Source organism: Gadus macrocephalus, chromosome 1 (genome assembly GCF_031168955.1).
Source record: "Gadus macrocephalus chromosome 1, ASM3116895v1".
In the NCBI taxonomy this organism is placed as follows: domain Eukaryota; kingdom Metazoa; phylum Chordata; class Actinopteri; order Gadiformes; family Gadidae; genus Gadus; species Gadus macrocephalus.
In genome coordinates, this window is record NC_082382.1 from 15,705,083 (window position 1) to 15,731,009 (window position 25,927).

At 41.1% G+C, this 25,927-nt stretch overlaps 1 protein-coding gene and 2 long non-coding RNA genes across 5 annotated transcripts in view; 1 reads left to right on the top strand and 2 right to left on the bottom strand.

Annotated features, from left to right (window-relative positions):
• Positions 1–25,927, top strand: part of LOC132455270 (deoxynucleoside triphosphate triphosphohydrolase SAMHD1-like) — a 117,316-nt gene that overhangs the window by 7,498 nt on the left and 83,891 nt on the right. Inside the window, exons 1-15 of one of the 3 annotated variants that reach the window (XM_060049152.1) lie at positions 5,655–5,833; positions 9,144–9,168; positions 9,378–9,538; positions 11,021–11,136; positions 11,277–11,359; positions 13,750–13,908; positions 14,405–14,505; positions 21,589–21,712; positions 21,811–21,902; positions 21,989–22,104; positions 22,296–22,435; positions 22,634–22,702; positions 23,302–23,406; positions 24,039–24,158; positions 24,389–25,606. In XM_060049152.1, coding sequence (XP_059905135.1) covers positions 5,826–5,833; positions 9,144–9,168; positions 9,378–9,538; positions 11,021–11,136; positions 11,277–11,359; positions 13,750–13,908; positions 14,405–14,505; positions 21,589–21,712; positions 21,811–21,902; positions 21,989–22,104; positions 22,296–22,435; positions 22,634–22,702; positions 23,302–23,406; positions 24,039–24,158; positions 24,389–24,394 — 1,425 coding nt within the window. In that variant the 5' untranslated portion in view covers positions 5,655–5,825 and the 3' untranslated portion in view covers positions 24,395–25,606. Of the gene's footprint in view, positions 1–5,654; positions 5,834–9,143; positions 9,169–9,377; positions 9,539–11,020; positions 11,137–11,276; positions 11,360–13,749; positions 13,909–14,404; positions 14,506–21,588; positions 21,713–21,810; positions 21,903–21,988; positions 22,105–22,295; positions 22,436–22,633; positions 22,703–23,301; positions 23,407–24,038; positions 24,159–24,388; positions 25,607–25,927 lie in introns of those variants that run through there. The other 2 variants (XM_060049149.1, XM_060049179.1) reach the window with 2 other exon arrangements.
• LOC132455374 (uncharacterized) lies at positions 940–18,749 on the bottom strand. Its single transcript, XR_009525211.1, has 2 exons — positions 18,306–18,749; positions 940–2,120 (listed from the first exon to the last, which is right to left on the bottom strand). It is a non-coding gene; the product is annotated as an uncharacterized LOC132455374 (long non-coding RNA).
• On the bottom strand, positions 4,881–7,564 carry LOC132455366 (uncharacterized). The gene is made up of 2 exons (XR_009525209.1): positions 6,328–7,564; positions 4,881–5,079 (listed from the first exon to the last, which is right to left on the bottom strand). It is a non-coding gene; the product is annotated as an uncharacterized LOC132455366 (long non-coding RNA).

Below are 25,927 nucleotides of genomic sequence, written 5' to 3' on the forward strand. Positions count from 1 at the left end.
TAGCAGGAGAGGGATTACCTTTGATGGGTCCAGGAAATTATTTGACTGATTATTAGACTGTTGGTGGGCTTTTCAACCACTTACGAATATCCATGATGATGAACTAGAAATTAAAGTAAGCAGGGGCGATTCTAGGCTCTGACTTTTTGGGGGGCTCAACCCCAGGAAGCCACAGGTGTATATGAAGCATATAAAGTCCTGTTTTATTTACACATTTACTGAAACAAATTGGTACAACATGTACAAGATTAATAATATGAGAAACATACCACTATTTCGGGAGCAATAAACTACGTTGTCTCACTTTCAGGGACCCATACATTTTTATAAAACTTCTGATGCAAAAAAATCTTGTTCTGATGCAAAAAAAAAAGGGTGCCAGGGGTTGACATTAAGGATTCAAAAGCACTTGCCCATCGGGCAAGTACAGGTCAGGTTCAACTTGCCCGAATGTGATGTTCACTTGCCCAAATTATAATCAGAATCTTGAACAGGCCTCTTTTTGCCAGGCACGCGGCCTGATTTTGGGGGGGCTCAGAAAAATCATCCTAGCTCAGACTGAAGCTGAATGTTAGCTTCCACACATGTTGTGTTTAAAAAATAACAAACTTCCCTTTGTTTACTTATTTATCGGGCGGCCACATCGTGCCATGAAGTGATTTCAGTCCATCGTTGCAACCTATCAAAGCTATCGCCAAGTTATATGTAGACCTGCATGATTTCATGCAAATGTACTTAACTAAATGTCAGAGGTAGTAGCAAAGATATGTCTTTTTTAACTTTCAAGTTTCTTGTAGCTCTAACTGAATAATCACAATCGCGTTTCTAGTAGTGTTGTCTGTCACGATACTGGATTTTCTAACTGACACTATACCTGGAAAAATATCGATATTCTATACCATTTTCGATATCAGGGGAAAAGTTTTTTTCAGGAAAGAACATACCCAAAGTAAATAGAGTATATCTCCAAAACTGCAAGGGCGATAATGTCATCTTTGTGCCATAAGAAAGATTGTTGTGCAAGTGAAATATTCAATGGGGATGATACTTGGTTAAAGTGAATAAAGCCATGGAACACAGCATAAGTGGAAGATAACATTTGAAATAATTATCAGTTGGTCGTTATCATTTGGGAGCGATGTCTTACTATGAGACACAAATAAAGGTAGATATCTTACAATTTTGACACCTCTATTTAAATTTCAGGGCAAATATATTAGAATGCACCAAGCCAAACACTCGCAAATAAACATATGGCCACTAGATTGCGCTGAAGAATAAGTTTTCTGATTGAAGGCAATTTACCTATTTCCTAAGAAACCTTCTCTTATTCATTGATTGAAAATACCATGTTTAGTTGCAAAATTTGGCCCAGACACTGGGTTATCCGTTTATGGTGGTTTTATTCGACCAGAATCAACTTTGTTGACAAAAATCACAAAGGTAATACTTCATTTTTGGTTGTTAAAAGAAAAGGGGACGTTTCTTCTTAAGTTGTTATTTGCGAGTTTTAGTCACAGAATGATATGGTTTGGACTGTTGGAATAAGTGGAGGCTCAGCTTTCATGTAATATATAGTTTGTGAGGGTCCAATTTCGTGAAAAAGATCGCTATTGCTGTGCATGTGCACAGTTATGAAACCCAAAACCGTGTTCTTGCATATGACTTTCCTTGGTAATTTGCCTCAATCCAAAGTACTTCCAAACTGCACTCCTCCATCACTACTCCATTTTCCTTCTACCTAAACCGTTCGCGGAGGCGCTGCACTTTCGATGCTAGCTTTGTTGGCTAACCTTTAGCCAACACCTTCGAATCACGGCCAGAGAACGCACTGACTTTTTGACCAACAATGTGACAGAAGGCGGGGCTATATTCGTACTGAAGCGATGCGGGTCTGTCAACTCGCTTTCCGAGAGAAGAGAAGACGGCGCGCTGATCAATTGCAAATACAAAGGTTGTTCTGCAGTTTCTAAAAACATCTGAATAAATAGCCTTTCTATTAACATCCACCCAAAATCCACTTGCCCGTTCGGGCAACCAGAAATCAATCTCAACTTGCCCAAATATGACTTTTGGTTGCCCCGGGCAAGCGGGCAAGCGTTAATGTCGAGGCCTGGGTGCTAATTTTCAGTTAAAACAAAACCGCTGGCATTATTTTATCAGCTGTGGGGGTTTTCATTGCCATAACAACGTGAGCTAATCAACAAGTACAACATGTTCTAGACCAGTGGCTCTCAATTATTTTCTGTCATTCCCACCCTAGGAGACTGATAATTTTTTGCGCCTTCCCTGAATTGAAATAGCCTACTATTGAGAACCTGCTAATATTTATTTATTTTGATTAATAAAATTAGCTGAGATAACCTCTGCAACAACTTAAAACAATTTCCAAGTTCAGTTTATTAACTCAATTTGTAACATTTAAACAAGACTGCTAAGTCTGTGTGAATCTCAAAACAGAGAAACAAGAGCATATGATTCACTGGGGTTTGCATTTAATTAAAATTATTTTTTGTCAGCTTGTCAGCTTCATCAGCTTATTCCCTTTCAAAAAAATATATATATGTTCATCTTTCAAGCATGAATAAAGACACCAAGTCCCTCTGTCATGACTTTGTACGATCAAAATTCTTGTAAAACTTATGACCCTTGGTATTATGTTTATTTGAATTAAAATAAGTGACTTATTAAAATAAATAAAGGGTGTTTTCATGAGCCTCATAGTATTAGAACATGTGGTACTTGTTGATTAGCTCAGTTGTTATGGCAATGAATACGCCCTCAGCTGATAAAATAATGCCAGCGTCTTTTTTCAACTGAAAATTGGCACCCATGTAAACTTTTTCTGCTCCTTGCACCTTATCATGCTTATCATGTTACGCAGAATTACAAGCCCCTGCCGACTAAAAAATGAAGAAATTCAAGAGGCGGCATAGTTAGAATCGCCTTGTGGTCAACTGTTATCTAATAGTCATCTGACAGATTATGTCAAGATTTTAAAATGATTATTATTATTATTAGCTGGTCATGTTATAACACAGCTGGTAATCGTGGATTTTCTGATTAAGACTAGCAAGCCTTTTTGACAGACAAAACACACAACGGTGAATTATCAAATATAATTCACAGCCGGAAGTTGTGAAGGGCCCATGCAAGTGAACGGAGCGTTAATAATATAAATAATTAGATAATATATACATATTTTTTTCTTTTTTTGAGATCTGTGCCTCAAGTGGGGGGGCACAAGCATTGTGGGGGGCGGGCCCGGCCCCCTACGGCCCGCCCATAGCGACGGGCCTGTGTGTATGTATGTGTGTGTGTGTGTGGGGGGGGGCGGGGCAGACATTACATTATTACACTATTCCTTTAGTTGTGAATTCAAATGGTCAATGTAGTCCTCGAAACTATGTTCTAAATGTCCACATTTTCATATATAAATATAGAATTGTAGGCAATGTACTTAACAAATAATAATAAAAAATTTGACCCCCCCAATGTCTAAACCATGGTTACGCCCTTGGTATTTTGTGACTGTTCAGTGTGCATCTCAAACGTGTGCATCGAACTAACTTCACAGAGGTGGCGAAAGCTGGGGTTTCTTCCAACGTTAAAACAGTAGGCCAAAGCGTTCGAACATTTCGTAAAGAATGTTAAACAGTATCACCCTAGTAGTCTGCTCTAGTTCTGGAGTTCATTAAGCTTGTAAAAACCAAAAAAATCATTGTTGTTAATCCACTTCTTTTTACTTACCGACATGAATATCTGAAGATTCGACTTCAAGGAAGATCTCGTGTTAACCGTGATTTACAAGGCTTTTTTTTTTTACCGCGAAAAGAGAAGATCTCGCTTGGACCGCGATTTAGAAAAGTACAAGTTACGCCTCCTAGTACAAGTTACGCCTCCTACAAGTTACGCCTCCGTCTTGCAGGACGCAGACAGACCCTACTCAAACCAACTGGGCCAGCCCTGTATTGATGGATTTCATGATTTTTTTCGTTGACTCAGTTCGCGTCGGTCAGTTCACCAAGAACAATCTTTCAGAATCGTTTCTTCGTTCGTTCAGTCGCGTTTTCGGTAGTGGTGATTAGAATCATGAGCTTTGTTCGAAATCGTTCCCTATTCACTCACTCACTATTCCCTATAGAGTGTTCATGACATAGTGCACTATATAGGGAATGAACAAACGAGAATTCGAACACTACGCTGAACATTTCTATACGTCATTTGCATCAGTAAATGTGCCGGGTATTTGTGTGACGCAGACAGATGCGCCCACATCATGTAAACAAACCTGGCACTCACGAGGAAAGCTGGAGGTTGTTTTGATTTTGAATGTTACATTTTCCACGATAAATCCCAAATAAATTGTTGACAGATCTAAATGAAAGTCGGAGACTCCATCATTAAATGTATACGTTTTCGCGGTTATTCGGCTTCTTCTTCTCCTCCTGAAAAACACGACCGCATTGCATTGTGGTAACGGGAGTAACATGTAGGGAACGTTGTATGTAAACTCAAATTTTGGGTATTTTAAGTGCACTATAAAGTGACATTCATGAAATTAACCACTGAGAATTCGAACACCACTACAAAATGGCGAGCACCCTATATCCGTGATAGGGAACGATTTCTAACAGCTTTGGAATGCACGGTTTTCAGCTGAGTCAGTCAGACTCAGCTCCTCCCTCGTTATCATTCTCAAACGATCGTGGAAGTCGGTCATCAATCAACACAACATTACAACTTTAACCAAACCCAGCGGGATGGGGGGGTGTAATTGATTATTGGATGTTTAACATATCAGCAAGATAATAGACTTGATTTAGCAATGATGGGTGTCCCGGGTGGAGAATGAACCATGAAATAACGAGACAGATTGACGAGACATTCAATATTATATTAATCTGGCATGACACCGAAAATACAAAGACAGCATGCATTTACCATTTCACTGATATTGAATCGTGTTATCATAGGCCTACACTCGCTCACTAAGCCTCTACCCTCTTCACCACTCCCATCAGTGAACAAACAGAGACTCAGCGACTCAGCGACTAGTGTGTCTGGGAGGAGTCGAGTCTGAGAACGAATTAGAAGAACGAGAGAAAATAATCAGTTTGGTTCGTTCTTGTTAAATATTCGTTCATTCGAACTGATTCGGTCACGAACGGCCCATCACTAGCCAGCAGTAGTCATTCAACTGTAAATGTCAATGTACAGGTTTCAGACGCTCTGTCGACACCGTATAAAATGCACGCTCTTTTGAAAGCTTTGTCCACTTCCACAAATTACTTTTCTTGTAGAATATCTCCGTAATGAAACCGGAAACAAAGGGTTAAGTAACTTTTCAGTTTTTCCCCCAAGAGATTCTGCTATCACAGCGTATGGCTGTGGTCCAACAGTCTAAAATGATGCGTCCTATGTCCTTCCCTAACCTATATGTAAAGGAGAATTAATATTGCCAGGCGTCCCACTTTCCACAGCTGCCATTTTATTTGTTTTATGAAAAGCTAATAAAAACGGCACTCCATGCAAGAGGCTTAAACAAATATCGAATCAACCCGCCCCCTATTAGATAAATGTTTTTGATTGGCCCAACCAAGCCATGGAGGTCTGTCTGAATATGATTCAATTAGCATATACCAGAGCAAATAAAACATAAGCTCACAGATATTCTGGTCCAAGGCTCGCAGCATTGACGCGTAGGCCTATGCCACAAACTCAAAATAATTAACACTGCGTTTGTTTAATTGTTAAATTTTATTTGAAAGTAAATTTATTTACTTGAGTTGGAATACAATATCTAACTAAAGGAAATCCATAAGATGGCCAGGTGAGTCTGATATTGACAAGAATAGCCTATAGGATGATCACTTAACATTTTTTGGGTTTGAGTGAACGGCGGGTCACTTCCACAGTAATCAGTGAGCGGATCGATAAAATCATCTAAAGTAGCCTACCATGTTCATGTTTATCTCAACAGACAATTTATTTTTGAAGATTATTTAGATTTAAACTTCCAAAAAGATTGCTAAAAAAAAAACGACAACAACGATTCACCTCATGGTGTGATGTGGAACATTTGCTCTGGGAGAGAGGATGCACGCGGCCAAATGCTTTCTGGCCTAATTTAAAATTAGATAGTCTATAATGCAAAATAGTTTCTCAAACCTGTTTGGTCTCTTAGATAGCTGTTTTTGATCGATTTCTAGGGATTTCTATTTTTTATGGCAAGTTGTTAAATAAAAACATATCCGTTTAACCGTGGTAGAAGATGTAGTTTTTTTAGTTTGTGTGTAAATAAGGTCCAAATGTTATCTTGCTCACCCCAGCAAACATTTCGTCGTCGATCACAAGTCTAATCGACGTTTGTCATGGAGGTCGATACGCCGTCTAGTCAGAGCCCGGTTACATCCCATGAGTCCGCGAGTCAGCTGTGTCACAGCAGGCTGTTATCTTGAAGGTATAGGTTTTCCTCTTGGCAGTGGCGTAGCCAGAAATGTTCAAATGCGGCAGGCAAAGCCAATTTGATTGAACATAAAATAGCCAAGATGCACCATAAAAACATTAATCAATAGCATGTTATATTTATGACATAAAGGTGGAATTAATTAAAGGTAGTGATCGCAGCTGACAAATTACTAGGAAACATTTTAAACTTGCGCAAAACTGCATTAACCCATGCATCGCTGAATCACATTTATTGAAGGCTTCACCGGTTTCGGTCATTGCTGACAATACACCGGTTAAAAATTGTAAACATGGGTAAAACTGCAAGAACTCGGCGTGTCATCACATCAAATTGAAACAGATTGGCCATATAAGACAAGCCTACGGCAAAGATTAAAACGTAACACACACACACACACACACACACACACACACACACACACACACACACACACACACACACACACACACACACACACACACACACACACACACACACACACACACACACACACACCAGGCACGGCGCCAGGAGTTGTGGATGGGCCTTGTTTAACCTGATACAAATGACTGAATAATATACTGTTATAACATCTGTGCATAATAGCTTGATGATCTTCAAATATTTTGTTGCATTGTAAAAAGTTTCGATGTAGGACGGACATATCCGCTTTCGCTCCTTAGGCCTTTTTACACTGCCAAGCCGGTGTAACACCGAATTCTGCGACCCACCGAAAAGTGTGACCCCAGGGGGCGCTGTTGCACATTCTCTGCAACATGCACGTTTGCATTATAACAAAAACATAAATAAAACATAAGGTCTCCCCCCACCGGTGGGTCTTTCTTTTCTTGATACTAACATTCATTCTAAACAGCATTTTTTGCACGGTAGCCTATAATAGGAAATGCTCAAAGGTGATTCAGCGTCATTTAACACTGACTGTAGCTTTTTATGGGTAAAGAAGCAACGGTGAAGGACGTAAGCGCCCTATCATTGTATGGGTCTGTAAAATGCAATCAAAACAAATGTATTTATTAAGCACCTTTAATCAAAAGGTAATTGGTTGGGGGTAGATCTTATGTTTTATTTATGTTTTTGTCATGCCTGTCTACGCTTCGCATATAGCAAAAAATATGTAACAGCGCCCCCTGGGGTCACACTTTTCGTGGGGCGCAGAATTCGCCGGTTCGGTCGCGGCTTGGCACGATGGGACGTTCCTCTGCCCCCTCAACACCTCTTGTACCGCGGAGCGTCTAATCGCATTTACATTAAAAAGAGAAACCTCCAGTGTGTAGGGTCCGGGAGTGTAAAGACGTCTCTTGTAGGCCTACTGACCAAAGAAGAGCACTTTGGAATCTCCATTACGCACCATACCTGGCTGTGCTTTAGCGCGTCACTCTATAGATCCAAGGCCTATAGACTGTGAAAGTGGTCAGGAATCTAATATTCCCCACATAGTTTAGTTATGTTCGTATAACATGAGGCCGACTATTTCTGAATTCTGTTTAATTGTTTTAAGTTTTCAACAATATTTCGATATCGTTAGCAACAGACTGAGCTTGGCTTATTATACAAAGAAGATGCATTAAATTGTAGCCTAGGCTACGAGATAATAATTAATACTATATCCTACCGCGATTTCACGGTCATCCACAAAGATAACAGCCCTTTAACACAAATCGAATCAAGCATCAATGTCACCAAAGTTTGCTAAATTGCAAAAATTTCAGAATATATATTTTTTTTTTTTCAAGAAAGGTTTTGGGTGGGCCTGTTGAACAGTGGATGGTCCTAGGTCAGTCAGGCCCACCCATGACGCCGTGCCTGACACACACACACACACACACACACACAGACACACACACACACACACACACACACACACACACACACACACACACACACACACACACACACACACACACACACACACACACACACACACAGGGCTGCCGGACTGGGGGTGTAAAGTGGACAGGCTTGGGGGGGCCCAAGGCAGAGGGGGGCCCATGGAATGTAAAAAAAAGAATATATATATTTTTAAAATCTTCTAACACCCCCTAGTGGCAGGAGCCCCACATTGCGCTCAGTGGCCATATGCCCCCTAACCCTCTTGTATACAGGGCCCAGAATTTGGTGCTACGCCCCTGCACACACGTCTAGCAAGCCGAGTGTGCCAAAATTCGCCGTTAATTAACGGCGAATTGTGGCTCACTCGTGCTTGCCATACACACACACACACACGCAGAGACATCCTCTTCGACAGACAGACAGACCCTTTTCCAGGTGCGGCACGGGTCGCGCCAAAAGTGGGCGTGATCCGGACTGAGCCATCTTGAGCCGTGTTCCTGATTCCTCGGACGCCAGCCTTCCGAGTCGGAAGTCGGGAAATCTCCCAGCTTTCTTGCGGCATTTCTCAAAGCCCCCTTTTTGTCTCATCTCTCGGAATTCTGAGAGCAGACCGAGAGCAGTGATGACGCTTAAATTCAACAGTTTAGCATGCTAAATGATAAAAGGATAATATATATAAAAAGGATAATGTCTTTACAAATACAGTTGAATTTTAAATTCGAGTGTCTTTTTGAAACTCACCTGCAACTTGCACGCCTGTCGAACTTGACGGCAAACTGATATCAAGCAAGCTACTGATGGCTGTGTTGTGTTCTCTCTCATTCAGCCGAAATCCCTCAAGACCTAATGATCCCGGCTTTAACAAGGTAATATACAAACAAAGTAAAGCTACAAGTTTTTGCCACAAACAGCGTTACATTAAGCTAAGCTTTGAATTGTTAAGGTTTGCTGAAACAAAATCTTGTAAAAAATAATTTCCACCCTGTGAAGAATAATGTAAAACTATAAAGCCTGTATTTCAAAATAAGGGTACAAACAGCTTTAACAATGTTTTTTCTCTCCTCTTCTCTTTCAGGTGTTTAATGACCCCATCCACGGGCACATTGAACTCCACCCTCTTCTGGTCAAAATCATAGACACACCTCAATTCCAAAGACTGAGGAACATCAAGCAGCTCGGAGGGGTCTACTACGTTTTCCCCGGAGCATCTCATAATCGCTTCGAGCATTCCATTGGGTGTGTGTGTGTTTGTGTGTCAGGGGGACACCTTGTACGAGGGTTGGGCCCGTGTAACATCTTTTAAACCATTTTGATAATTAGTCAAGTCCCGTATCGTAGCGCTAATATCTTTACCACCAGATGGCACGCACATGTCCACGAAGCAGCTCGTGACAAGTGGAACATCATGAGTTATGCCTGGCACAAGCCTGACAATTTTTCAAAGTTTGCACAGCAAACCGGTAATTCCCAATTCTGTCCCCACAACCCAGTCCTGATCCTCAAAATTCCCAATTAGAATCTTGAGAGCAAGAACATGACTCAAGCGTAAAGAAATCTGGCGGACAGCGGCCATGCTGTGCTAGATGTTATATTTGTGGAAGATTCTAAATAACTACTTAAGAACTTTGGAAAATGTTGTGTTCTCAATTGGCTAACATCTTTCCAGTTAGAGCAACAAAACGTGACACATTAGCGGCAGCCATCTTGGCCCCAAATTTGATAATTGTTGTTATTGGACCAACCCCAGCCAGGAATAGGGCCGCACAATATGGCAGAGCAAATAAACATGAGTTGGCAGATTAGTTTGGTTCCCAGATTAGGAAAAACACAGATAAACCTATGCTAAACTTTGCACTTATTGTGTACGACCATCATTAAAGTATTTGCGAAAATGTTAAAATTAAAGATAAAATGACATAGAACTACATTGACATTTATTTAATGGGTTAAGGTAAAACCAACTACTGTTTAGGTATGATGATGGGTCTGAAAACTAAGTTGAAAACCAAAGATCTTTAAAAAATGTGTTTTAAATTCATACAATCCATGTGGACATTACTTCATATGACAATGAGGCTTGAAATGGGGTTTTAGACATCGTACCTGAGTTTGCGTCAAGTAACTACAAGATGACGCGCCCTTTACTCGATTTTTCGAAGTAAAAAAGTCCCACCCTGGGCTGCAAATCCTCGTGGGGCAGATCCTGGTCGAATGGCAGTACTTTTTTTGTTATTTAAAATTTTGGGGACAAAGTTTGTTGTCAAAATATTCACGTTTCGCAAACCTACATTGTTGAAAACCAGTGTTTGAGGCTCCCAACCAAGTTTATTGTGGAGCGTTTGTGGCTGATGGCCTGAGTTATAGTCAGATTGATTGGAATCTGGGTGGGGCTGCACACCTTGGGTGCATTCAGAATCAAAGCAGGCACACAGGTCAAACCAGCCATCACCACAGACAGCTCTGACATGTTGGTATTCAGCAGCTGATCTGCATGTAAACATCTTGCCAATTACAATAGATTAGCTTTTACCTGTGGCTTGGTGTCGGAGGAGACACACCCCTGGCTGGCACCCACTGGCATGTGGCAGGGTTAACTGACACTTATATTGCAGCGTTTAACTGGGTTATCTTTTACTGGTCACTTTTGTTTGTATCTAACCAGATTCTCTTCGGCAACGTTAATCAATTAAAGCATCTTTGTTAATTTATTGTTTGCAGAGTTGGGTACCTGGCTGGAAAGCTTGCTAAATCTCTGCAAAAGAAACAGCCTGAACTGAAGATCGATGACAGAGACATCCTCTGTGTGCAAATCGCTGGCCTCTGCCATGATCTGGGTGAGTAACAAGAGCTGCACCCCAACCCTTACCCCAAAACATCCAACATCGGCCAGTTTCTGTGTGAGCATGAAACGAATGAGGGATTGGTTAATAATGAATGGTTTCAAATTTCTAAACACATATCTCTCTCTCTATAGGACACGGACCTTTCTCTCATCTGTTTGATAAGAAGTTCATTCCTAAAGCACGTCCAGATTTGAAAAAGTACAAAAAATGGAAGGTACTGAATGATTCTCCCATTGCTTTCTCCAAAATTCCGCTCCCTGTTTGTTACGGGACATTTCACAGACCCTTATCTGGCAACATGCTAAAACAAGCCAAAAGTCTGGCCTAACGTTCCTAAACTACTAACTTCTATCCACATCTCCAGGATTCCAACCTAAAAACTTTAAGCTTTCAGAAAGTAAAACAAAATGTCATCTCAGTTTAAAAATTAGAACTCAAAATGCCTGATATAAGTTAATGAAATGTGTTGTAGGTAAGATAAGAGATTTGTTAAGGGAAGAGGAATGAGTGGAAGAGAGCAAAATTTGGTAAATATACAACCCTCTGTCTAAACAGAGCCTCCCTTCCAGCTCCCTTCATCGTTTCTCCTCCGTTTAAATGATAACGCTATGGTTGCAAATGTGATTGATAGGCAAGAAGAATCCAGAATCAATCAGGGAAGGGCCATTCATTGTTAAAATCTAAAATGCTTATGGCTGGTGGATGACTATGCCATTTCTAAAAGATTATACTCAAATTATAGCTCTTAAACAACTATAATTTAAGCATAACACTCCAAAACACTGAACGCATCCTTGATACAGTTTTCTCCATTAAGGCAACCTATTGAAAGGGGGAAACTGTAACTTTTCCTTCTCTTCATTAGCAGTGTTAAGCAAGAATCAGTCGGTTCTTCAATGCATATAACCCACCGAGGATTAGAATTAGTATTAGAATATAATCTATACTAGAGTTTTCGCACTCAACCTCTAGTTGTAATTAACAGGGGTAATTGTTTAATGGAAAGTGTAGTATATCAATAATTAAATAGCATTTACTGTTATTCAAGGCTGATAAATGCATTGACATTTTAAAATACAAGGCAACTACTATTGGTTAGTTGAAAATAATAATCATCATTAAGATTAAACATCTCTTCCAGTGTCCTGGCCAAGACAGGCAGTAGTAGCCTACAGTCACACATAGCATACACACAAAACATAAGCAAAATAAAACAACTAAAACAGTCGGCAGGGGGGAAGGGGGATATTAATATCGCAAGACATTTCGGGAGGCTCATCAAGGAGTAGAGTAAAGTGTAGTCTTTTGAAATGTAAAGGTTTTTATATGACAAAATGAACGACCTGCCGTTGCTTGTCGAGTGAGAAATTGTCTCTTCCCTCATTTTATCACAATTTATATAGTCTATAGACAGAAGGTCTTACCTGGGAGAGTTTGTAGACGGTGGAGCTGTTATGTTTAAAAACATAACATCTTACCTGGGCGAGTGTCGCTGCGGCGTGTGCGCGTGCATATGTGTTCTTACCTGCGCGTGTGCCGATGGCACACCTGTGTGTGCGTGTTTTTGTGTGTGTGCGCTTCCATGTACGTGTCGCTGCCTTTGTGTTGACGTGCGGTGTAATTTGTGTGTGTGTGTGTGTGTGTGTGTGTGTGTGTGTGTGTGTGTGTGTGTGGTGTATGCGCAGGTGTGCGTTTCCGTGTATGTTCGTGCGCATGTGCGTGCTTGTGTGTGTGTGTTCTTGCCTGCGCGTGTGCCGATGGCGGAGCCGTACGTCTTACCTGTGCCTGTGTGTGTGTGTTTGTGTTCGCGCGTGTGTGCTCTTCCGTGTTCGTGTCGATGCCTTTGTGTTGACGTGCGGTGTGTGCGTGTGTGTGTGTGTGTGTGTGTGTGTGTGTGTGTGTGTGTGTGTGTGTGTGTGTGTGTGTGTGTGTGTGTGTGTGTGTGTGTGTGTGTGTGTGTGTGTGTGTGTGTGTGTGTGTGTGTAGTGTGTGCGCATTTGTGTGCGTTTCCGTGTATGTTCATACGCATGTGGGTGCTTGCGGTGTACATATGCATTCACGCTTGGCACATGCGCACTTGAGTAACTTGAGTATCTTGAGTGTCACAGTGTGACAGGCCTGCTTTTATAGTAGTAAGATTTATCCCACTGCCTGGCACCTTCTGAGTCCACCAACTGTCTTTGCAGCAAGTCATTCAACATGTTTTAAAGAGGTTGTTCTATATTCATTTACATATTCAGGTCCTCAGTCCTTAAGTTGCAAGCTCTCAACAAAAGCTGAGAGCAAACCTCTTAACTATGCATACGTACATCATATTCTATGACTAAAACAGGCTACCATAGGATGAACATTATTATCCATAGTCAGGCAATAATGTTTCAGCTGATAAGGGTTTGGCGTTTGCACTGTTAAAGAGTATTTGGCTGTAGCTCTGTTAACAAAAAAATAAGACAACACGTTAAGGTAATGTGTGTGTGGAATGCATTCATAGTGCTTTACACACATCCACTCACTGTCGGCGGTGTCCGCCATGCAAGGCAGCAGCTAGGTCGTAGGTCACTAGGTTGGAAGCGGTAAGTGTGAGGTGTGTGTGTGTCATTGCAGCACGAGAAGGCATCGTTAGACATGTTGAACCATCTGATTGCTGTTAACAACCTGGAGCCGGTGATGAAGGGCTACGGGCTGGAGCTGCCAGTGGACCTCTTCTTCATCGAGGAGCTGATCTTTGGGAAAAGGACCGACCCTGATCATCCAGAAATAAAGGTGTGCACAATGACTCTCCCAACAGAAGGGTTGAAACAATGGCTCTCCCAACAGAAGAGAATGTACCATGACTCTCCCAACAGAAGCGATGGTACTCTCCCAACAGAGGAGTTTATACAATGACTCTCCCACATAGGGGTTAGTAAAGTGACTTTCCCAATAGAGTGGCCCCGGTATATACATTTAGATTTAGTTAATTCGTTATCCAAAGTGACTTACAAGTGAGGCTAACGACAATCAAAATTGGGGTGACTACAAAATATCTCCTGTATAGAGCTTGAAGAACTTACTGTTCATAACCTCCTCTCACCATAGCCTGAAAAATGAATTGTTCTCTAACAGAACCCCCTAGTTAGACTTGCTACACCGCATATCAGGCCTTTTTCAGTTCACACTCATTGGACTCAGAAAAAGGGTTTCCGTTGAAGTGAGCTGCTACATTGCTATGTTCTATTTCTATTTGTCTGTTGACCGTTTCCTCGTGCTGTCGTTACAGTTGGAATACAGAGGCCGTAATCCGGAGAAGTATTTCCTGTACGAGATTGTGTCCAACAAAAGGAACGGCATCGATGTGGACAAATGGGATTACTTTGCGAGGTCAGTCCTTACTCTGTTCACTAACCTTGTTTGTGTATTGTGTGAGATGTTCCTGCCACTTTTCTTTAAAACTATGCAAGATATTCACTGCAGCCATCAATTATTTGAGGTGCGGGTCCGTTGGGGGCAGGATATTGTGGTGGCTCGGTGGTTCATGGCTTTATCCCAAATGTCCATTTAGCCGTAATAGCGGGAATTGCGTAGTTATAGTGCGCTAACTTGATCTCATTCCACAAATCTGTTTAGCCGTATTATAGAGGTCCTCTTTAAATCCTGTCCCACTTGTCAAGCACAAAGATTTTTCCAACAACAAAATATCTGTAAATGAGTTTCCTGATTTAAGATGAGATTGTCTTTTATTTGATTGGATATATGAGTGAACCTTGTACCTCATGCCTTGCAATAAATAATAGCCTGCCAAAAAATGTTTTTCCCTATATTAACAGGCAAGGTATGTAGCGTCATATCGCTTTGGGTTGGATGCCCTAATACTAATATTCCTCCCAATATGATTAGTTGGTCATATTTTTAAATACTAAAATGTATTTCAATTGAGAGATGACTATTGGATGTAGAGTAGAACAATATTAGGCCAACATATAATTCAATAATACAAAGGAATACATTTAGGATATAGAGGACCAAACTCCCAACCAGAGTTTGCAGTAGGCCTACTACATTTACCATGGTTAAAAATGCCTGCACAAGACTGTAAGTGACTCTTTTAGAAATAATAATGATAATAATATTGATAATAATAATAATAATAATAATAATAATAATAATAATATTAATAACAATAATAAATATAGTTGCGAGCAGCAATGTGGGGGTCAAGCATAATGGGACTTGATAAACTAATTTTGCTGGACGGACGTTATTGGCTAGGTGGCTACATGACGACCGTCTCGGTAATCGTAATACCGACAGCCGGTGGGATGAACTAGAGCGTTATACTGGAATGGACTTGCTGCTAACAACGCACCCCTAAAAGTCAAATCACACCAAATTATTTGGGCATCATCAGGATAGGGTCATAAGACTATGAGCCAAGTTTGGTTTGGATGCATGAAGGCCTTGCGGAGATATGAGCTCACTTCCTGTTTGACATACCCCTGAGGTCAAAGGTCAGCAAATAGTTTGGATGTCCCCAGAATGATGTCATGAGTCTATGTACCAAGCTTGGCTATGATACGTTAAAGAGATGCTGAGAACAGGCTTACTTCCTGTTTGGCTGCTTTGCCGTCAAGTTTGATTGGCTGTCACGGCAAAACGGTTTTGAATTTGAGAAAGCTGTTTTACACATTTGTTCAGCTTGGTCTGAAGATCATATATGCCAAGGTTCATGAAGATTGGACATAATTTGTGGCCTGTGGAAATGTACAACTGATTTTGACAACTTTGAACATGGCGGCGAATTTCTGAGGTTGCCATGGGAAATATTTTATTAGCTATATGGGGCGGTCTGACAGTATCACCAGCAGTGGCGGCAGGTGAATTTTATTATAGGGGGGGCAGAAAGTTTGTAAACCAAACCCCTGTAGGGGGGTCTGGGGCCATCGTCCCCGCAAAGATTCTTTTGTGTTTTTCATATAAAAACGAAGCATTCTGGTGCATTCTGACAAAATAATAAAGACAAAATAGAACATTTCCTTACAAAGACGAATGGAGCCGGGGAACTAAGTTTTTACTTAATTTATTTGCCTTGTAGAATTCAGCAAGATTAAACGTGCAAATACATCCATAATAATTGGGAATTACCGGTATACACAAGTTAACATTCTCTCTCTGTCTCTATCTGTATGTGTGTTTGTGAGAGAGTGAGAGTGAGAGAATGTGATTCTAAAAGGGGTGAGTGTGTTACGGACAATCTATTGTGCTGGTAACTTCACTCATAAATCTTTCTACAGTTAAGTATGCATTTAGACAAATACGATAAAATATCAATATAATATGTGCAACCTTTTATGTGTGGTTGTTCAAGACACACTGAAGGCATGATGCCACCATAGGTTTGCAGGGAACTATATACAATATGCACAATGAAGGCATGATGCCACCATAGGTTTGCAGAGAACTATTTACAATATGCACACTGAAGGCATGATGCCACCATAGGTTTGCAGAGAACTATATACAATATACAGACTGAAGGCATGATGCCACCATAGGTTTGCAGAGAACTATATACAATATAAACACTGAAGACATGATGCCACCATAGGTTTGCAGAGAACTATAGACAAAATACACACTGAAGGCATGATGCCACCATAGGTTCGCAGAGAACTACAATATGCACATTGAAGGCATGATGCCACCATAGGTTTGCAGAGAACTATATACAATATACACACTGAAGGCATACGATGCCACCATAGGCTTGCAGAGAACTATATACAATATATTTAATTTCCAATTTTTCTGAATTGGAACGTCGATTTACAGGAACTTCTTTGAGAGACGAAACGGAATTACGCACATTTGCAGCCATGTTGAAATCAGCAAGTGACTTGATCGAAGATATCCCTTCAAGCTCTTTGCTCAGTTACGTATGACGCAAGCACGTTAGGGTGAGTCCCCAATCCCCATTGAAAATGCATTTAAGGCTCAATTTCCGAAAAAAAAAGTTTTAACATTAGAGTCAACGGAGAAGGCTTGGGCTATTTTCCACGTCGATGAATTCGCCCACATAGGCGGGACCATTTGAAACGCGACTTGAATCTGACGATTCTGATTGGACAATGACAGATAATAGGTCTAGAACACTGAAAACTACTTATGCCGTGATAGAATAAAAAAATAAAAAAAATCCTCTTTCTACCAGTTGGTAGTGCGTCGTCCAAATCGCCCCTATACACCATCCGGACCTGATTACCAGACATTGAAAAGAAGTGTGTAATATACTCACGTGAAGAGAGAGGAGTTAAAACACGTCTTTGTTAATTATAGCGCCCCCTATAGGTCAATGATCAACATGATGATGTCATGGGTCTATGTACCAAGTATGGTTATGATATGTCAAAGGGCTGCTGAGATATTTCCTGTTTGGCCGCTTCACGGTCGAATTTGATTGGCGGTAGCGGGCAAACGGTTTTGAATTTGAACAATATTTCGATGTTTTTTTATCAAGAATGGCCTGTAGATCATGTGGCCAAGATTGGAGATGATTGGACAAAATCTGTGATAGAAGTAGCATTTTGAAGGTTTTGGACATAAACCAAGATGGCGGAAAATCCATCATGGCGCAAAATGGCGTCATGGGGTGCGTTGAACTCGACTTGGTTCAAGAATTCCAATGATACCTTGTTTGTGAATATTGGATGAATGGGTCGAAAGTTCTAACTGTACGTCCACACCAGGAGTGACACAAAGTTTCGCTGCGAATTTTTCTGTTCGCTTTGGTCTCTCAAGTCGCTCATGACGTACAATTCAATTATGCAGACGCATTTAAAGGAGCCGTATGCGTTTAGTAGGCCCTACAGACAGCCATATCAAATAGTGAACTCTCCCATACACCTTGGCCATATTGCCGAGACGGTTTTGCTTGTTCGATAAAGTGCTTCGACAACAAGTAGGACAGTGATTCCCCCCAATATAAAAAAAAATCCTAAAATGTAGGCTAATTACAACCGAGAACAAAAAACCCTGCGTGCTGTAGTAGTTAAAATATGTTTCACTGATCTGCAAATCATGATCTGCACTCATTCGTCGCACTCAAAACAAATAGACATTGGCGCACATGGCTAATTTGCACACATGCACAGGACTGGTTGGCTCCGCAAGGCAAATAATGGAACATATCTATCTATCTCGGCCTATCTGTCTATCTATCTATCAACGCGTGTCTAGTTTTAATGTGATGTATTGTGTGTATGTCCAGTCAGACTTGTTCTGTGTGGTCTTGTAGGCTACTGTCCTGTGTGGGCCGAACCACCTAAATGGATTCCCGACGATTTGTGTCGTTTGGTATTAATAAAGACTTGACTAGGCTATCTATCTATCTAGACTATTTAATTAACAATTATTCACCTCAGGCTCCGTGAATAGTGGGGAATAGAGGGATAAAAGACAACAGATATATCCCTTGTCATTTGTCCCTCGTCTTGTCGATTAGTTTGTTTATGTGACGATTTCAAAAACTTTTTTTGTTTTTGTTTAAAGCATGCTACACGCGATTGGTTGGTTAGATTGGTGGCATGGAGAGCAAATTAAAATGATTCCCGCTTAAATACGAACGTTCTAGATGTCATCATCATCATCGGGTGCCCATCAACCTACAGCCGCGATTAATACTTCAGCCGACATTTTGTTCAGTGAGTGAATAAAGGTAGGTATAGGAACCAAAGTGCCTGCCGATGTTCCCTGGGATCCACGCAAGCGAAGAGCGTCTACATTCCGATTGGCTGTCAGTGTTTGGACGCTGAAGCGAATCATAGTCATTTGCATAAAGTTACAAAGTTTTCAACTTCTTTTTGATGCTCTGGTCGCTCAACTTTGGCCGCTGGTAGCGTTGGTCGCTTTGGTCGCTCTTGCCCATAGAAAGCGAATGACTTCCGGCGATTTGGTCGCTCAATTCGCTTCTGGTGTGGACGTACAGTAAGCATGAATGCATGTCCAACTTTGACCTGTTGGTGGCGCTAGAGCTGATGAGCTAGCGACCTCAAATTTGCTTGAGGGCTAATGGGCCAGGGCCCCGTTTCCCGAAAGCATCTTTAGCCTAAGGGGATCGCAGAGTGGGTCGTACGAGCATCGTACAGTTTTCACACCGTTTCCCGAAAGCATCTTTGGTAGTCACGAGTCTCAATCACTCTTCGACGTGCATGAAAACCAGCCGCGTAGTTATGAGGGAGGCCGTCCTCACACCGATCTTCCTCGTCGTCATCGTCCCTAATGTCCTCCGGTTCAACCCAAGCTACCCCAGCCTTAGCTGCAATTTTGTGCAACATAGCTGTCACACATATCACAGCGCATGACTTGGCCGGCGAAAACTGGAGCCTTCCGCTGGACTTGTGAAGGCATCTAAAGCGCAACTTCCACCTCCCGATCATGCGCTCAGGATTAGGACTGATATATATGTCGGCCTAGGCTTAATCAATTGTGTTTTAATATCTTTAGCATTCATATTATTGCAATCTATTATTTTCGTAGGCTACTCTGCGGTTGGCCTTGATGGGGAGATATTTTAACCCTTTTTAACCCCATTTTCCTCCGACATTCCTGCGTCTCCCCCTGCGTCATAGCCCGTTTCAGCACCATGTCAGTGGACAGGTACAATCCTACGTTCCTCTTGAGTGCAGCGAATGCTCGTTCACGTTAAGAGGAGTTTCGGGAAACGCTCCAAATAAATTATCGATGGTTCGAAGGGTCCACCTTTCGCACCATCTTACGAGCGAAGATCCATCGATATCGGGAAACGGGGCCCAGTCCTGAACCAGTGTGCCAAATTTCACAACTTTTCACCAAGGCGTTCTATGGGCTGCCATAGACTCCCATGGAGGTAAAATAATAATAAGAAACAGTACGAAAAAAATAGGTTAGCTCGCAACTTCGTTGCTTGACACCCAAACAGTACGAAAACAATAGGTTGTCTCGCAACTTCGTTGCTTGACACCCCATTCATACAAAAACAATAGGTTGTCTTGTAACTTCGTTGCTTGACACCCAACAATAGGTTGTCTCGCAGCTTCGCTGCTTGACACCCAATAATAATAGTGGATATTATAGGGGATCTAAATTCTTATTGATATATGGACCTCTTAACCATGAATGTAACCTTTGACTTGACAGACAATAAAGTCAGTTAGTTGAGTTGTTTTCAGTATGAGGGGTTTTGAGGGGGTGTTATGGGGGAGAAGAGCGAGTGGACCCAAATGCTCGACACAGTGCAAATAATAAGGGGCTTCACTGAGAGCAACAAATAAGTTACGGCAGGAAAAGGGACGAGGAATTTGTTTGCAGGCAGGTAGACAGGCAGGTAGTCGGCAACAGGCGAGTAGTCGGACAGGCGAGGATTCGGCAACAGGATGGTCGGCAGACTAGACACAGGGAGAAGACAGTTTGGCGAAAGCGACCGAACACTACAACCAACAATCTGAACACAGGGAGGGGCCAGGGACGAGGTACTGACTGCTAGGTGTGAAACAACGATCTAGCGATGATTGTCTGGGGAACCCGGAGAAACTACTGTGTGCTGATGGAAGATTGCCGGCAGGTGGGTAGAGCGCGGTAGATGAACGGGTGATGAGACTGGCCCCCACACAGAAGTGGACGGCGTGACAGGAGGAGGCTCAATGCTGCTCTCATGAGAGACAGGAGTCATTTACATTTAGGGCATTTAGCAGACACCTTTATCCAAAGCGACTTACAATAAGTACATTTGTAAGAAGAAAGAGAGACAATATATCGCTGTCGGTACAGTAAGGATGTTTATAGAACCAAGTGCCAAGCACTAACAACTGCTAGGTCAACCCCTTCCTCATATACAACAAAGATAGCTAGGATCACATGCTACACAATGCTAAGTACCATTTTTAAGTGCAAGGACGTACTATATACAATAAGTGCGTAAGAGGGGGGTAAGGGGGGGAGGCTATGCAGAGTCGGTAAACTCTGAACAAGTGAGTCTTGAGTGAGATGAGGAACGGAGTCAGTGATGCAATAAAAAAAAGATCCTAATAGCTTTGGTTTAACCCATGAAGGCTGTGAAGAAACTAGAAATGAAAATGTAAATCGAATATCTTTCACATTTTTCTCCCAGAAGGCCATCCAACCAGACCTCCATAGCCGTCAGGGTTTCTCTATCCACGCAATATTCTCACCTTTTTTACCCATTACCTGTTTGGAAACCCCTCTACACCTTCCTGCTCCATAATGACTGGTATCAGAATTCACTGCACCACTTCTTAATATATTCTTTGAAAATCTCCTTAGTGACCTAACCGTACTCAATACACCCCCACAGCTGCCAGGGACATCTTTCTCTCTTGATCAACCAATCAATTGAGAGACAAAGCAATAACCTGTAAAAGTAATCCTGCACTATCATGTCAATGTATTCATCCTTTCCATTCCTCATCTCAGAGACTGCCATCACCTGGGCATGAAGAATAACTTTGACCACGACCGCTTCATCAAGTTCGCCAGGGTGTGTGATGTGGACAAAGAAAAAAAAGCAGAGGAGAAGCAAATCTGTACCAGAGACAAGGTCAAATGATCTCAGACTTCTGTTTTTAATCTGATTGAAGCAGCTCTCTAATTGGTCCTATATTTAACTAAGCATAACTGTGGGTATTCATTCAACAGGAAGGGGGGAATCTGTATGACTTTTTCCACACAAGAAACTGTCTCCACAGAAGAGCCTGCCAGCACAAAGTAAAAAACATTGTTGAGACCATGTAAGTACTGTGTCTGTGCTAGGTACTATAATAATTACGAAAGTAATTGTTTTCCAAACTGAGTCTGATTGTGTTTTTCTAACTAGGATCACAGAGGCCTTTGTATTGGCGGACCAACACCTCCAATTCGAGGGGTCAGATGGGCAAATGTTCACAATGTCAACAGCTATAGATGACATGGTGGCATACACCAAGTTGACTGGTTAGTGCTGAGACCACACTGTGCTGTGGTTGGCTTGGCTATTGCCTTTTGCAATGTCAAAGACTAATTATTTCTTACCCCAAGGGTAAACCTACCCTAAGGCTTCCTTAAGCAAGATGCCTCACCACTATCTGCTCCTTATTCTAAGATGGACTATAAGTCACTTCTGATGTGTGTGTATGCCCCTGTAGACAATGTCTTCGAACAGATCCTCTATTCTACCTCAATGGAGCTGGCTGGGGCCAGGGAGATCCTAACAAACATCCACAACCGTCGCCTCTACAAGTGTGTGGGCCAGATCTATTCAGCAAATGAAATCAACGTTGTAGAGGTATACGTGTGTGTGTGTGTGTGTGTGTGTGTGTGTGTGTGTGTGTGTGTGTGTGTGTGTGTGTGTGTGTGTGTGTGTGTGTGTGTGTGTGTGTGTGTGTGTGTGTGTGTGTGTGTGTGTGTGTGTGTGTGTGTGTGCTAGAAGTGACAGAGAAACAAATCCATGACAGTTTTGACGCTCTTTCCCTGATCTTTCCAGGAGGCAATTGGTATGCAGTTGGCAGGTGGCGAGGAGATTAACCTGACCTCAAACGACCTCATTGTCAATGTACGTCCTACTGTCTCTTAGTGGCATCAAATCTATGCTGATTTTAAAGATTCCCTTTGAGAGGTTTGTGGTTGGTCTGATAGCTCTGTGGTGGGAATCAGGTATGCAAATCCTAGATGCAGTTATGATTTACATTTCAACAATGTCCTCCCTTCCTACATGTATCTGTGATTGAGAAGTGTTGCGTTAACTTGACAGGCAAGATAGCTTCCCTTAACCAACCAGGGAGTAATTGCACCGATTGGTATGAAATGATCCGGGACTGTTCTAAATGGTGGGACGTGGCCCAGGCGTGCAGATGAAAGATATCAGAAATCCAGTTAGCTGCTGTTGTATTAAGCAGTGTGAAAATATATATAAAATAACTCTGTTAGTTGTTGTTTTTAACAATGACTATTGCTTTTCCACCCATAATTTCACTGCACATTATAAATACCCACAACCATGCATGGAACAAATACGTGTCTGCTTTAAATTGAAAACATACCTTTTATTGATTTGTTTTCTTGATCAACCTATGACATGTACTATATTCTTCCCTCTCTAGCGCCATGCATGTGTCAGTAAAAGGTGTAATGTCTCCCCGTGGTTTCTCTTAGGTTATCGAGATGGACTATGGCATGAATGAGCAGAATCCCATCGATCTCGTACGTTTTTACAGCAATAGAGACCCCAACAGGGCCATCATGAGCCCCCCGGGCCAGGTAAGAACTTTGCCATTGAAAACAATTATTTTTAAAAGCATGATATTGCAGTATAAACATATATGTATTTGAAGGATAATACAGTCATTTATAAGGGTTATTGTGATGAATAGTAAACACTGACTTCCCAATCTTAGACTGGCATTACAGTGCATACGTGAGATAAGCTGAAAACTGGGCATCATTGGGGCAGCATTTCAGAGTAGACTCACATTATAACTCAGCGTTACAACTGTAGTCATGTTGTTCAAAAATTAAACAATTGGAGTAAAAGTACCACTAGTGTGTTTCCACACAAATAATGGTTGTTAATTTAAAAAAAACATTGAAAATGTATTTGAACAAAAATGTTGTTGTCCTTCAAAACGCCTGGACATTTCACATCATGGACAGCTCGCCCCTGCTTTACAGTAAAGTATTGAGGATCTGGTTTTGTCTCATGATATGAACCAGGAAACCTCCATCTTATGGTGATTATGATTAGAAAAGCTTATAATATTTACTGTTAACATTATCAAAATTAAGGTGTTATGTCCATATATCTCTCTAGTTTCGGTACTCCTATGCTCTACTGAACCTGAACATGTCTGTCCCTGACTGTGCTTCTTCTTTGTTCCGGCTCCTGTCCACAGGTGTCCACGCTCACCCCAGAACACTTTCAGGAGTGGTTGATCCAGGTGTACTGTAAGAGGACTGATGAGGAGAGCCTGGGGACGGCCAGGGAGCGCTTTGAACTGTGGTGCAACGCTCTGGTAATAATATATTGCCTTCAGTTTATCGCTCCATGTGGTTCAATTTTTTCAAATTAGATTGTTTTACAACTGTGTAGCTAGATGTAGGAGTTGAAGCAAAGCTTTTATTTTAGGTTATTGATTTTTCCATGCGATGGTGGCATCACTAATCCCATGGTGGCATGTTAACGTGTTGAAGATGTGACCTGTTTAGTCTCGTTTCTTAAGTTCTTTCTCTTTCTTTCTTCAAGAATTGAGATGTGAACCCTCCGGAGCTGGAAGCTAATGAAGGCCCAAACCCAACTTGAGTTTTGACAGAACAAAAAGATATAAGATTTTCCTTGTTCCTTTTTTGATATTGGTATGGGTAGGAAATTGGATGGCTAAATTACAATATTAATTATTTAAATCCACCATTGTAACCAGAAAATGGTCTTTAATCAAAGTAGGAGGCCGTTGAGGGCCAGTGCTCAGGGTTATACACTCAAAAGCTTATACAACTTTAACTTTCAGTCTTCAAGTTCAGTTTTATCACATAACCAGCTGCTGGTTTTGTTTTTGTTTCTTTGTTTCTCTTCATTTAGATATGCATGTTCTGTCCATAGTTTACATGTAACATAGTTTCCATGTTACCTTAAGGGGAATGTAACGCTGAGAGTTTTCATGCAAGAACTCTTTCTAGTGTTTCTGGATTGATTCGATTTTTACATGAAAGGCAGGGTAAGCAAATTATTTTCAAACTATTATCTCTCATATTTGTTGAAATTCTTTTTATATGCCGACAGCAATCAATATATCAAGTGATCGGACAGAAAAACAAGGGAAATCCGGTATCCTTGGCGGTCGCAAGCCTGTAATAAGTCTGTTAAATCAATTCAACACACTTGAATGTGTATTTGTATGCAGTGGGTTTTAACTTCATATATTTTCATTGTTTCATATTTTCGTACTCATTTAGTCCAGGCAATAAATGACCATAATCAAAGCAGGCTACAGACACCATAATGAATACATAGTCATAGTCTTGTTCATTGTTTTCTTGTGGTCTATTTAATATTAATTTTGTTGAAGTGTTCTTTTTCATTTTCAAAGTTTGAACGTCTTCCTTAATAATAATAATAATAATAATATTTATAATAATTTGGGGTAGATTCGTCCTATGTTTGGGTTACTAAGGTAAACATATCACAACGCTTGATACATTTTGTTCTCAGTGTTAGTGTGTGTGTGTGGGTTGAAAAAAAAAGATATATTCCGTCTACGTTCATGTTAAGTGCTCTTTTCAAAGATATATTATGATATAGGCAAAGGTTGTATTAAGGGGCTCAGGAATAGTGCTTAGAAGAGGCTGCTTGCTGTTTTGCTATAAAGGTTAACTGAAAAGTATATTTTCAAAAGATAGAAAGAGGCTGGGGCAAAAATTGTAATGGTGATGAAAAGAATAAACAGCTTTGTCCTCAATGTCTAAATGTTTCCTTTGTAACCACCAGAAGGCAGCATGACGCGTTTGACTTCGTTTCTCCAAGAAGGCATCCGCGGTCATCTGTTGAACGTTTCCTATTTGGAAATAACTTTTAAAGTATACGTCATCAATAAGTATTTAAACGTTTTTTAACAAATGAAAAAAGGTGTGTAGACTAGTTGGTCTATAATGAACCTCAATTTGTATTGTTTTTTATCTTTTAAATGCTCATATATCCACGTTTACCATAATTTGGGTTATTCTGGTTAATTTACCAGTAGGTAGTAGTTGGTCCTTTCAACCAGGAAGACCATCATACAGGATGTAG